The 14,800-nt window shown below is 44.8% G+C and overlaps 1 protein-coding gene across 1 annotated transcript; it reads right to left on the reverse strand.

The window, feature by feature from the left end:
- Nucleotides 1-588: 588 nt before the first annotated feature.
- fbln5 (fibulin 5) lies at nt 589-14,800 on the reverse strand. The gene is made up of 11 exons (XM_061063651.1): nt 14,338-14,800; nt 14,206-14,260; nt 13,689-13,737; nt 13,272-13,553; nt 6,285-6,407; nt 5,556-5,672; nt 4,823-4,939; nt 4,031-4,153; nt 3,660-3,786; nt 2,101-2,296; nt 589-1,286 (listed from the first exon to the last, which is right to left on the reverse strand). Exons 1-11 carry the CDS (start codon nt 14,379-14,381, stop codon nt 1,125-1,127), a joined length of 1,395 nt encoding a protein of 464 aa, XP_060919634.1. The 5' UTR covers nt 14,382-14,800; the 3' UTR covers nt 589-1,124.

The raw sequence follows: 14,800 nt of genomic DNA on the forward strand, positions 1-14,800 counted from the left end.
CCAATCTTGGCGCTGCTGCAATTTTTATTTACATTTTCTAATTAAAAATCACATTCGGCATTTTCAGACTGCAGGAACCTTTTCATAGTTAGGAACTGTTGGAAGTAAGAACTATTTTAGTTCCTAGAGGAACCTTTTTAGCTCCTGCTCGAGAGTAGGTACTCTCCCAGCACAAGAGGGACTTTGAGTGATGTCAGTGCACTGTGATTGGTTGAACGCAGGAGACAATCCAGTACCACCAACCGCTATTTTTTAAATCCTACTGTAAATGTTAGCAACAGTCTGTAACAGTCGGTAACAGCTCTTAAAATCGTTAGTATGGAAACAAAAAACACGGACAAATGGACCGATAAGGAAGTCCAGGCATTACTGACTGTTTATGCGACGGAGGAAATAGAACTTATTTCCTGCCAGCTTGCTCTGTCAGCCGGCTTTATGGTTCATATCAGCCGTCACCATGGCGATTCAGAAGCAGACCCAGTGGATGGTCAAAGAACTGTTTGGTCTAAAATCACCTTAAATGAAGTTTTTACCCTCGTTAAAGAAGTGCAGGTTGGATAGCATGCTCATGTCAGGGAGGGACAGCTGTGTGGTGAAGACATTTATTGGTCCAAAAGAAAGTGTGATCAATAATTCAGTTAATGACTGGCTTAATTACATCATCTCAAATATTGCCACTGCAAATACACAATTACTCTTCTGCTCAGATAACCGTCCCCGCTCCAAACACAAATACACACCACGATGATCTGATGACGTATAAAAAGTTCACAGCTTATCTGAGGGGGTTCAAATTCACAGACACATGGGGGGGGGGGGGACTCCTTAAAAACATGTGTTGTGTATATTCAGGTACACAAAGACGGTAAATTCCATCACGTTCAGGTCATTTCTAAACAGAAACAGGATGTCAGAAATTGTACACCATAAATGTCCACGTGTGTCCGGATCGCAGCCATAAAAGCTCAGAGTCCATTAAACCAGGGCGGGGATGATTTCCCATCAGCTGATCTTTGCTGAGTCTTTATGAGGATGACACAACGATTTAGAAACAAACAAACAAAAAAAAGGTGACGAGCTGTCTCACACCGAAAGTTACGACAGCTGCAGCCTGATGGAGTTCATCAGAACGGGTGCTCCGACACGAATATGGTGAGCCGTATGATGGAGCTGCCTCTGAAGTTGATGACGTTGTTGACCGTGACCATCTCCAGGTCCAGCACCACCTCCTTCGGTCCCTTGATGGGCCGAGACAAGACGAGGGTGGCGCTCACGTTACTGGTTTGCTGCAGAGAGAGAAAGAAGAAAAACAGAGAGAGGGAGGAATGAGAGGAACGAAGAACAGGAAATGTTTGAATCTGGCAGCAGCTGGAGGAAATCCAAGAGTCAGAGCTTTGTCATTTCCTTCATAACAAGCAGGAAACACGAGCGCAGAGTCAAGGAACGTTCATGTTTAATGAGGCGAGGGATGTCAGATATGGAGGGATTGTTCCAACGATGATTAACAGAAGCTCAGTCAGAAGGTGAAAAATAAAAATGATCTAATCAAAGAGAATCTGCACATTGAAATCATTCCAGGCAGTTTCTCCTGATGTGTTGTAAACTTATTTGAGCTGCAAAAACATCACTCAGTCTGAGAGCGCCATCTACTGGCTGCAGAGCACACCACGGGGTCAAGTCAAAAATCCTCCATCTTCCTTACAGACGTACAGGTGTATGTGTGAACTTGGAAGAAAAGGCTTTTTAACAGAAACATTCTGACTGGTTACAGTTCAGAGAAAACTCAGCTTCTGTTCAAATGTGTCTCCAAAAGTTCTTCAGACATCAATCATTTTATTATTATCAGAATTAAAAGCAGGATTATTTCCAACAGAGGAGTTGTGTAGGTAAATATACGATTAAAGTTAAATGCAAATATCTTCAGGTGTAAAATCAGGCACACAGGGTCTGATTCACTAAGAATGGATTGCAGCCTCATCCATCATGTTCTCCCTCTCTCTGCTCCAACAGTGGATGTTACATTTACAGTTTCCTTACTGCATCATCTTCCTTCACACCTTCAGTTTAGTGGAGTGTGTCTGTTATCTCTGCAGTACTCACTCTCATGTAAAACTCTCGCCCGTCGTTCCCCGACTTTATCTGGAAGATGTAGAAGGCGCCAGGGTAGCGCGTGGTGGCCTGCATCTGGAAGATGTCTGCAGGCACACTGCGCCCCGACGACAGGTCCATGTGTCGGTACAGAATAGTGAAGGGTTGGTCCCTGCAGGCAGGGTTCTCAGCTGAGCACATGCACTGACTGCACGGGGAGAGAGGGGGGGGAGAGAGAGAGAGGAGAGGAGGAGAGAGAGAGAGGAGAGGAGAGGAGGAGAGAGGAGAGGAGAGGAGAGGAGAGGAGAGGAGGAGAGAGGAGAGGAGAGAGGAGAGGAGAGGAGAGGAGAGGAGAGGAGAGGAGAGGAGAGGAGAGGAGAGGAGAGGAGAGGAGGAGAGAGAGAGAGGAGAGGAGAGGAGAGGAGGAGAGAGGAGAGGAGAGGAGGAGAGAGAGAGGAGAGGAGGAGAGAGAGAGGAGAGGAGAGGAGAGGAGGAGAGAGAGAGGAGAGGAGAGGACAGGAGGAGAGGAGGAGAGAGAGAGGAGAGGAGAGGAGGAGAGAGGAGAGGAGAGGAGAGGAGAGGAGAGGAGGAGAGAGAGAGAGGAGAGGAGAGGAGAGGAGAGGAGAGGAGGAGAGAGGAGAGGAGAGGAGGAGAGAGAGAGGAGAGGAGGAGAGAGAGAGGAGAGAGGAGAGAGAGGAGGAGAGAGAGAGGAGAGGAGAGGAGAGGAGAGGACAGGAGAGGAGAGGACAGGAGAGGACAGGAGAGGACAGGAGATAGGAGACGTTAGGGAGAATCAGATGAACTCAACAATTTTTTATTTTTGGTGCATATCAGTTAACGATATTTATCATTAAAAACGGGAAACAACGTGTGCAGCAGTGCCCCAACGATATGCATATCAAAAATCAGTACAATAAATGTTTGGTTTGTGGAAACATGATGTAAGGTTTGTACAGAAAGGTGCAAAATGTCAAACAGAACAATGAAGTAAGAAAGGTAAGAGATAATCTGGTCATCAGTTCTGCAAAGTGTTTCCTCTCCTGTGTTTATGAATCAAGAACAGGTCAAACATGTTTGGTTTTTTTTTGCATGGATCGTTTCTTCAGAGTTTTTACTTTTTTTAAATCTGTGAAGCAGCCTAGACAATTAAAACAATTATTCTCATCCTCATTAAAAAATAGGATTAGTGCTTTTTGTTTTAATCTCTGAAAACAGTTTGAAGAAAAATGTTCAGACTGGTGATATTATACTGATTGTTGCTGTAATACAAATTTTAGCCACAAGAGGGCGCCGTGCTCCCTTTAACTCCTCTGTTGCAAAGTGAGGGTGAGAAACTAAATCCTTTAAACCACGGGGAGCGAGTGCACAGATTTCAGTTTGGGAGGGATGTGAGAGCGTTTGTTTGACCTGGTGGTTTGTTGACTCGAGGAAGAGCTAACAGAATAAACATGTCTGACTGTAACCAGTGAACACTAACCATAGATAAAGAGATAGAGATAGATAAAGTCTCTAAGAGCACATGTGACGATGAATTCAAAGACAATGACAGCGTGGGAAGGTGGAGTACTCACTTGTCACTGACTTCGATGTACGGAGAGTGACACTGTAAAGGGTTCAGGCAGGTGAAGCCTCCCTGGAAATTGAAACATACTTGTGCTGTTGTACAGGTGTTGTTACCAGTGTCACATTCATTGAAGTCTTTAAGAATCAAACACACAACAATCAGAGTCAGTTAAATCATCATCATCATCATCATCATCATCATCATCATCAGAGAAACAACATTTTAAAGCATCATCAACAAACTTAGTGAGCACCATAAAATACTGAACACAGTGACTAATGTTCATTATTATTTTTCATTTATTATCATTTCAAATATACATGTAAACAGAATGGTTGCTGTAAATACTAAATGTGCCACTGTGATCTTGAACTTCACCTTCACAGCTCCTGCCGTCCTCGTAAACATAATAACCAGGCGGACAGACGCAGGAGAACGAGCCGGGAGTGTTCACACATCTGTGCTGACACAGAAACTCAGAGAAGCTGCACTCGTCCAGGTCTACAGGGAGCAAAGACAAGTTTAGATTCTGATCCTGAATGCTCTGGATTTGTTTGGACCAGAGAAGGTAGGCGCTTTTAAGACACGCCCCCACACGGCCATTTTGGACGCCCCTCGGTTTGTCAGATATGAGAGCAGTTATCAGGTCAACAGGTGTTGCAGCGATGGAAGCGGGCAAGAGAAGTGGTTCAGATAGAAGTGATTGTACCCGACCTAAAAAGCCTCTGCATGTTTCTAATAAGCTCCACGAGCAGAAACGTGCTCAAACTAGGATCAATATTGGAGATGCTTTTGAAAAATGGAGAGAGGTTAGAACACAGAAAGGTTTACAGACCCATGCAGAGCTGGATAAACACTGAAGCTTCAGAGTCCACCACATGGTGACCTGTGTGAGCATGGACTCTAGAGAGGGGGGGGGGACAGCTCTCTATAATGTTTAGAATTTAGACTGCAGTACTTATTTTAACCACTAGGAGTCAGAGTTATGTACTGCTCCTTTAAAGAAACTATATAATAATTATCTGTCATCATAATTTTTACAATAACCACATCTGTGCAGTACATGAACACAGACTTCTTCTTTCTAAACATTTCCAAATATAATTAAAAAAGGATTTCATAAGTTGTACAATAATAAACGTTAAAAAAATGTAAATAGTACGGTCTCACCGATGCAGGAAGTCCCGTCAGCCGCCAGCTCGAATCCTTCGTCACAGTTACACATGAAGGACCCGTAAGTGTTGAAGCAGCCGTGAGTGCACGGTTCATCTTCACACTCGTCCACGTCTGCAGGGACACACATACTCAAGTTTTAGTTCATACAAAGCTGTACCAAAGACTGTATAAAGAATGGACAGAGAACACATCGCCTCAAGTGAAGCCAAAAGATGTTGAGCTCCCCCTGCTGACTGGCTGCAGTACAGGTCATAAGCTCCGCCTCCTCCGTGTTACATTTCTATCAAACCTGGTTTTCTCATGATATCCTGTGTTGCTGTGAGTGAGTCATGCAGCGTCACTGGATCAGAGCAGCAGACCAGACGAGCATGACTCAGCATTTTTTAAAGTTAGTCTCCACAGAGTTTAGGAAACATGATGTCTGTAAGTACGAGTGCATGTTTGTCGAGTATGTTCAGTAAAAAAGGTCGTTTCAAATTTAAGATTATCGTAATGCTAATTCTGTTAGCCAGTTAATGGCATTTTCCGTTATGTGTTAGCATCAAGCTAACAAACTAAGACATACATCCTGGTCCAGCTGTAAGTATTTGTGCCCCCCTTGGCGATCAACGGACCAGCCGCCATTACTTCAAATCAACTCAAGATTCTATTCCCACCCGAGTGACCTTTGACCTTGCCTGCTTGTCTATCTGTCTCTCTGCCAACAAAGAAAAATTGCCATGCGTACCTTGACAGGTCCTGCTGTTGGGGTTTAGGATGAAGCCGGGGTTACAGGAGCATGAATAAGAGCCCGGGACATTAGCACACAGCTGTTGGCAGTAACCATAGCGACATTCATCAATATCTGGTCGGAAAAAAAAAGAGACAAACTGATTATGAAAAAACAAAAAACAAATACTCTCTTATTTGAATGATTTGAGCATGTGATACCTTTTTGCAACTAAAGTTTGACTTTCATATGTCAGAGCTTCCTTGAATGCACCATAATGTAAGCTGTAGTTGATTTGTGTTCATGGTTTCCAGTCTTTCGTGTTGTGTTTGTTTTCACATCAAGTTGCACTCAGCTTCATGTTGTTTCTGCATCATTCCCTCTCTGAGACAACAAATAAACCTAATCTAATTTAAAGGTCACATATTCTGTAAAATCCACCTCATCATGTTGTTCTAACGGTCATATGTGTCCTTAGTCTGTCTACAAACCCCCCAATCCACTAATCAGAAAGGTTTACAGACCCATGCAGAGCTGGATAAACACTGAAGCTTCAGTATCCACCACATGGTGACCTGAGTGAGCATGGACTCTAGAGAGGGGGGGGGGGGGGGGAGACAACTCTCTATGATGTTTAGAATTTAGACTGCAGTACCCGTTTTTAAACACTGGGGGTCAGAGTTACATACTGCTCCTTTAAGTGTAAAAAGAAACATCTATATGTTGAGTGTGATGGAGCTTACTCACCCTGACACTGTCCCCCGATGAGCCAGTATCCCTCCGTGCAGGAACAGGTGTATCCACCTGCTGTGTTGATGCAGACCTGGGTCGGGTTACAGTGATGAGAGTTTGTCTCACATTCATCGATGTCTGAAACACAGAGACAAGAGTGTAAACTTGCATAAATCAAAAAGGTTTGTCTATTTAGAGATTCATTTGAATTGTTTTTATGTGAAAAGGGAAAAGCTCAAGTTTTGATTTTGTTTTATAACTTTTTTATCAGCGTCTCAAATTTCTCGACATTGGGACGTCAGGCCGAGATACTGAGCTCTGTAGAGAGACATTCTCATATTTACATAAAATTTCTAATTTTATTACAACAACATTGTGTGATCGTACTGACTCGACCTGGTGACACTCAGACAGATATTCTAACGTTGATTTTAAATGAAAGATTCAACAGATAGCTCTTTAATTTCCTGATGAAAACACAGAGAGGCCTGAAGAGGCAGAGAGGACGAGTCGATTGTTTTTGGCTTTAAATGAGACTTAAAAATGTAAACACAAGCGAATCAGTGGAAAGCATTAAAGTCAGAATGTGTGACATGTTCCACATCAATAAATCATAAAGTCTGTCCTGTGTAAATGTGTCTCTGAGTCATGACTGTCTACAATGAGGGAGAAGCTCGAGTCCCGCTGGCTGTGTTGTTATCAGAGTCGTGTTTACATGGACGGGACGGCCGGCTCCTCCCCTTGTGTATAAAAGCTGTTTTAGTCAAGAACTAGAGAGAAGAAGAACATACTCACTGATTATTTGGATGTTAGTAAGAGTTTTTAGATCACGCTCATTCTGTGTCAGTTTACATGAAATGTGAAGCTACGAGCTAACTAAAGAGCGCTAACATTAGCATGCTAACACAACAATGTGAAGCTACGAGCTAACTAAAGAGCGCTAACATTAGCATGCTAACAACAATGTGAAGCTACGAGCTAACTAAAGAGCGCTAACATTAGCATGCTAACACAACAATGCAGGACACAGGTGATTGCAGCTCGAGACGAGGACAAGTTTGTCCGCCGCTTGTGTCAGACTCCTCCATGTGAATGCGAGTGGGGGGGGGTTGGAGGTGTGTCTCTGGAGGAGAGCGGAGGCTTCAGTATGGAGGAGGCGTGGCCTAACAGTGTTTTATTTTGGTTTCATGCTGGAGCTCAAGTCTCGTTTGTTTTTTCTCGTCTTTTCACTTTCTGTGGCTCGCCCACCTTGTAGCTGACTTGGAGTGAAGTGTGGATGTCTGGATTTGCTGCACAGAAGCTCCACACTGATCATAAATCTTTTCATGGTTGCTGCATTCCTTGTTCAAAAGCAAATCTGCTCTGCTGGCTCTGAGACTTCACAGGCGACTTCTCTAATCAAAGGTCTGTTTCTCCAACACTCAGTTTTCACCGCCCTGTGCCCAAAAAACTCTTATCACAACATGAACATTTCAATAGCACTTTAGTTGTTTTTGCTCTGGATTAAAGAATTCTCAGATTACAATCTGAATTCCTCAGCCGCCCTCTCACACTTCATCAGAATGGGCACATTTCCTTATGAGGATGTGACAAGTGAAAAGATCCCAGCCTCTGTTTGTGGTTCTCAGGCCATGAAGTCACCGATCTCTAGGAAAGCGGCGGGGGGAAGTGGGTGTGGGCTCGCCTCTCTGTTTGCTCAGGCAGCTTTGATAAGCGATAACGTCTGTCAGTGGGACCGCCGGCCTTTGTGCCAACTTGGACTAGTGGACCTTCACGAGGGGGAGGGGGAGGGGGGGGGGAGCCCAGGGTGATCGGACCCAGGCCAATAGCTACACGGCCCTGGCACCTGCATGCAGTTAGCAGAGAAAACCTCTGAATGGTCTTCATCTGCACCCCATGTGTGGCGTAGCTGCAGATCTCCAACGTGCACACACTTCAGCGCCTTATAAAGGTCGCTCCATGAGCTGCTGGGTTTGAAATGTCTGGAGCGACAAGCAAAGACTGAGAGAACGTCAACGTTTGGAGGACAGAAAGATGCAGACTTTCACACAAACTGAATCATCGATGGAGGCTTCCCCCTCTAATGTGTCTGCTGTGTTGATCATCAACCCTCTGAAAAAGCCTCCACACACTGAACCTGATCAATGGACACTTTTGTTTTCAGGTCAGCTATGTTGCAGCTTGAGTTGGTTCCAGAAGCCCACAAGGTTGGAATATTTTCTCAAGCCACAGAGGAGCATGTAATCCTTTAACTCAAGTGAAAACATGAAACCCCCCCAAACCTGGAAAGACGAGCGGAAATGAAGTGTGAGAGATGAAAAACACGACGGGAGAGCTGAACTCTGGAGGCATGATTTACTTATTTGACCTACAACACTGCCGACTTCCTGTTTATATGACAGCTGGTTTAAGCTATCTATGTTCACCTTAAAAATTTGGAGTTTTGAGATGTCTGCGTCCAAAGCTGTTGCATTAACTCAACTAATGACGCTGAAAACAAAGTCCGCAGCCTCACACGGGGCACCACATGAATCTGTTCATGTTTCATTCTCATTTAGATCCATCTGGTCCCTCTCTCTCTTTCATCATCTGACCTGATTCAGATCGAGCCAATCACAGCTGTTTATCTAATACGAGGCAGGTTCGAGCAGCACTGAGGCGTTTTGGTTACAAACGACGATGGCTGCTGGTTCGGAGGTTACATGTCTTCAGGTTTGTTAAAGTCGAGAGTCATGTGATAAAAGTCGATGTCGATGTCGACTAGTCGCTGATCTCTGAACTCCTCGTCTATCGTCTCGCTACATTACAGACTTTTGGAGTGACGGCCAACTTCTCAGGACTTCCTGCTTCACCAGCCGTCAGAAACAAAACACCTCAGACTTCTTTTCCACTCGTTCTTTACAATTCAACCGGTAACTTCATAAAAGAGCGTGTTGAGAAACGTCTTCTGAGGATGGATCATCAGCTGCAGATTTCTGTTTCTAGATGTGAATTCAGGCTGAATCATGTCAGATTAGAGCAGAAGAATACTCGCCGTTTGGGTTTTGCCTCTTTTGCTCTCCACGCTGACTTTTGTCCTGCAAGAAGTTAAAGCCTGAGGAAACACGAGTGGATGATATGACTCGCACTAAAACGAAACCAGAACTTCTGGCGCCAAAAGCTGTTTCCACGCCTTCAGATTCTGCGTTTTATCTTTTGTATGGATCTGTTCATAGAGATTAGAAAAGATTTCCACCTGAGTGCTATGCTATGAGCATTCCTGATGAAGGAAAGGGCCATTAATTTAAAGACAAAGCCGTGTTTGTTGCAGGATCAGACAAGAAGTCAAAGTGTGTGTAATTTCTGCTCTCTACATCCATCAACAGCCCATTACATCACCACACACACACACACACACACACACACACACACACACACACACACACACACACACACACACACACACACACACACACACACACACACACACACACACACACACACACACACACACACACACACACACACACACACACACACACACACACACACACACACACACACACACACACACACACACACACACACACACACACACACACACACACACACACACACACACACACACACACACACACACACACACACACACACACACACACACACACACACACACACACACACACACACACACACACACACACACACACACACACACACACACACACACACACACACACACACACACACACACACACACACACCAGTCTCAGGGTGTGAGGAGTCGTTACGATCGGCCCCCACAGAGGCCTGCCTGTTCTCCAGGACGGCTCGGGCACCGATTTTGGTAACAAATGACCTCATCTTTGGCACTCTGATGGCGTCGTTTACCCAAACAAGGTTGTGAGCCGATTCCCTGACAGGCCGTCTCCGCTGAAAAGAGAAACAGTCCGTATTTGTGCATGAGCTAAAGCATTCCATAGAGCGACTATATGTGTGCATTTTCCACTCATTACTGAACGAGAGAAAAACACCGAAAATGGAGTTTAAGGAGGCCGTTTTTCGACAGCCTCTCCTGGCTGGATGCTCTCGGGTAATTACGTATTTTGTACAGCTGGGGGGGGGGGGGGGGGGGGGGGGGGGGGGTATTAGCCGTGTAGTTTTTATCTGACAGCTGGGATCTTTTGTGGTTGTGAAATCCAACAGAATCGAGCAGAGATTTCCTCACCGAGAGGAGTCGAAGCTCCCCTCTCTGCAGACACAACGCTGCAACATCTGTGATCTGATAGATTCATGTTTTTTTCCCCCGGAGTCCAACCACAAGTTTTTAACGACAAACACAGAATCTCTGGCCACCGTCGCCTCATGTAACCTCGTCTACGATTTAACTCTGACGTCTGATAAAAAGCAGGAGGTGGCAAGATGTCTTCTTTCTTTCTTTTCCTGCAGAGGTTTTTTTATTAAAGATGAAGTAAAACTGCTGCAGCAGGGAACAGATACCACCCAACTGTGCAGCGCTTCATCCAGGTAATTCTGGAGTTATACCATTTCAAGACAAGACCGTCATACTAAATAAGACGTCCATGTTTTCTAGATGATCTGAGAGTGAATCTCCACACTGATGCCTGCAGGCTTTGGGTAAGAGCTGATTCGTTGGCATACCAGCGTCAAATCATAAGCTGCATGCAGACTTTGATCTTTCTTCTTCGTCCGGCTCGACTTAAACAAAATGGAGAATCTTTGCAGAAAAGGTTTAGAAGGGATAGTTGTCCAGAAAGCTCCCTGCACGCCTTCATGTTAGCTTCTCCTTCTAACCCCTTGAGCAGAATAACCCAGACCGCTGCTGATGCATTAAGAACTGCACCTGGCTGAATGAGTAGACTGGTCCAGTATCGGCCTCTTTGACTCTGATATATCTGATCCAGCTTTGAGCGTCAGCATCAGACCGATGTCATCGCTGCATCCCTTCTTAGAGACAAACTTCTGCGAGACGAGGTTTTGACTTTCTGAAAGCTCCTGTGAGGAGTTTTTAGCTTTGTATAAAACATTCTGCCTCTGAATGAGCTGCAAAACAAAATGAAACTATCAGTGACTTGATTGATTATTTCTAAAGAACCCCCCCCCACAAAAATAAAATAACGTGCACAAAATAACGTGCGACTAAAAGTTGTTGTGGTTTGCAATGACTCAACTGATAGTGTAGTGTTTTGAAGTTTCTGTGCAGGTTTGGCATGTCGTCTGGAAACTATTTCTTTTACATAAAGTTTCTCTTTTGTCTTAATCTTTGCTCAATTCCTTTGCTCAAATCATTTAGACTATTGTGACCCCTATGAGGTTTAAATCAAACCATCTGAGGAGGAGTAATCGCTCTCCTGATGAGACGATCGTGTGTTACACATAAAACTTCTGACAATCAGATATTAAACGATCAAAGCTGAACTGCTGTTGCAGCAACGTTTGCTTTCTGTGATGTTTGACGCTGACCTCTGGAGAAATGCTTTCAGTGAAACGACTGAAAACCTTTGTGGGGTAACATTTAATAAACGAGAGCTGAAGATTGAAAACGTCCACAAACAGAGACGTAAAGCTTCAGAGAGCGTGGAGATGTGACTGTGTTCACAGCTTCATCCTTTTACTCCACAACATCCCAGAAACAGATATTGATCTTTTTTTTACTCTGTGACGTTTATCTGACTGCAGGAGGAGCTCGTTATTCCACCAATAAAGATTTTACACAACAAGGCTCGATGCTGTACATTTTTTTCCTGGTTTTGGACCTCGTGGTCTCGGCCCTTTGACACGTTTCACATGTCAATGTGTTTGTTATGGAGTTTCTTCAAAGAGAATTCTTCTATAAATCCCTCAGATGGTTTCATTTACTGTCTGTTCGAGATCCAAAGAGGTCAAATCACAAAATGCTTTCACCACAAAAGCAAAGGTGAGTAAAGAGCTCAGAAGAGAACGACAGTCTGAACTCTGTTCTCGTCTTCTCTCCTGACCTTCTTACCCACTCAGGAGAGCAAACGCTGAAACTCTTTACAAACCAGAGACAGTCCAAATGTGTTCCACTTCAGCACTCACACATAAAGCATCAGTAATGTTTATTTATAATAACATGTCGGTCTCAGATGATATTTTTCTGTAGGACAAGTTCTTTTTGACTTTAAACATTTAGAAGGGAATATTTATGTTTATTTATATGATATTCTTTTAAAGGACCAATCAGTGAGATGTGTAGAGAGTGAGATGATAAAGGTATCTTACTATCTGATCATTAAGGAAACATGTTGAAGTGCTGGCTTCTCTGACAACAATGCAGCAGCATGTCCTCCTTCTAACTTTAGATTCTGCTCCTGAATGATCTGGATTTGTTTGGACCAGAGAAGGTAAGGGCTTTTAAGACCCCCCCACACGGCCGTTTTGGACGCCCCTCGGTTTGTCAGATATGAGAGCAGTTATCAGGTCAACAGGTGTTGCAGCGATGGAAGCGGGTCAAGAGAAGTGGTTCAGATAGAAGTGATTGTACCCGACCTAAAAAGCCTCTGCATGTTTCTAATAAGCTCCACGAGCAGAAACGTGCTCAAACTAGGATCAATATTGGAGATGCTTTTGAAAAATGGAGAGAGGTTAGAACACAGAAAGGTTTACAGACCCATGCAGAGCTGGATAAACACTGAAGCTTCAGAGTCCACCACATGGTGACCTGTGTGAGCATGGACTCTAGAAAGGTGTTGCTGATGTTTAGAATTTGGACTGCAGTACTTATTTTAACCACTATGGGTCAGAGTTACATACTGCTCCTTTAATGCAGATAGTTATCACAAAATGAAACAGCAGGTTGCAACAGGTTATGAAGTATGCCACAATAGTATGTGTGCTAAAACTTCCATAAAGTGAGAGTAAAGAGATGACCAGAAACTCCTCAAATGAAAAGAATCTGGAGGCTCTGAATTAAACGATGACAAAGATCAGTATTCTTCCACAACTTAAACCATGAGGGGACGTCTGCAGAAAGCGACTCACCATTACAGGTGCCATCCTCTGCGAGAGTGTATCCCAGGATGCATGGCGCTGTGGTCCTCACTCTGGGGTAACTGGGCTCCACAGATCTGGGAACAGCTGGAACAAAGGTGTCTGGGAATCCAAGGGACGGGTCCGAATAGGCGGGCTCGGGCAGGTCGGGGGTCTCCGGTCTGTAGGGCTGGTTGTACAAGCCCCTTGGGATGCACAGGTAGCCCCCGTTCTGGTTCACGCAGCGCATGTCTCCTCTGCAGGCGTCCGGCAGGGTCCGGCACTCGTCCACATCTGGAACACAGAGCGACTGATAAGAGAGCGCTCAGAACATCTGTGAGATTCTCGATATATGCAGGTCTCTGCACCGTGTTCCTCTGAGTTACATGAGGCTCTTAATTACCTTTGATTTAAAGCAATGCCACTCACCTATGCACTGTCTCGCCCTGCGGTCATATGCAAAACCCTCTGTGCAGGTCTGAGGAGAGACAGTCAGGAGATAAAAAGAAAGTTTAACTTTATTGACCCCAACTTGGGAAAGTGTGACATCACAGCATCAGAGCAAATAAAGCGACAGAGAAATCGACAAACCCATTCACAAATAGAATACAGAGGAGAAAAGTCCAGGAACAAGAGAGCATCCTCAAATATGTGAGATGTAAAAATACTTTACAGGGAGGTAGAGGAGAGAGGTGATGTGGAAACAATCAAGTGTTTGAGATGAATCATGTGCATCAGGTAAAAAAAAAATCACCTGTAGCTGGAACTAAATTATTAATGTGCATGTCTTCTTTGAGTTTCCAATGCAAAGAGCAGAAGTTAAAATCAGCTTTTTCATCTTCTTACATGGACAGAAGATGACATGATGACACATATATGTGCAGACGGTGTGAATGAATGAAATCTGCGAAAGAACTCTCTTCAGAGAAGGAAGGTGTTCTTTTACCTGTCCGTGTCCAGGCTGGATCCAATGCAGAATAAATAGCAGAGCTGCCAACATCCTGCAGAGAGGAGAGCTGGAGTTATGATCTCTTAAACATCCTTAATTCAAAGCGCTCAGAAACATAAAGACACTGACCTTACAGAGGAGCGAGACGTGAAGCCACGTCTTTCAGGGAGCATGGTTTCTCGAAAAGGAAAGATTTAGACGACCCGTAAACTCTCCCCAGATCCCCTGTCCACTCCCCAGCAGGGCTCTCACCGCCCCCCCCCCCCAACTATGCGCCTTTACGCGAAGGCCGACAGCAGGTTTGCATTAAGCTGCTCGAGCTGGAGCTCCGGAACATGGACCGAGTGTTGCACTAATGTCTTTTTGGAACCGGACTGTCCCGTTTCTGCCCCCTCTCTGTCCCGCTCTACAGCAGTATTAAGCAATGCAAATGTGTCGGGCCCCCTCCGAGCTCCTTCTCCACAGCTGGATTCAATCACGGAGAGCCAGCCCCCTCCGGTCAGCGGAGCTCCCTCCGACAGGCGGCTCCTCCTGCGCTGCTGCTGCTGCTGGGGGGGCAAAGAGACAGAAAACAGACACAGTGAGGGTCTGT

This window comes from Labrus mixtus, chromosome 18, assembly GCF_963584025.1.
Source record: "Labrus mixtus chromosome 18, fLabMix1.1, whole genome shotgun sequence".
NCBI lineage: Eukaryota > Metazoa > Chordata > Actinopteri > Labriformes > Labridae > Labrus > Labrus mixtus.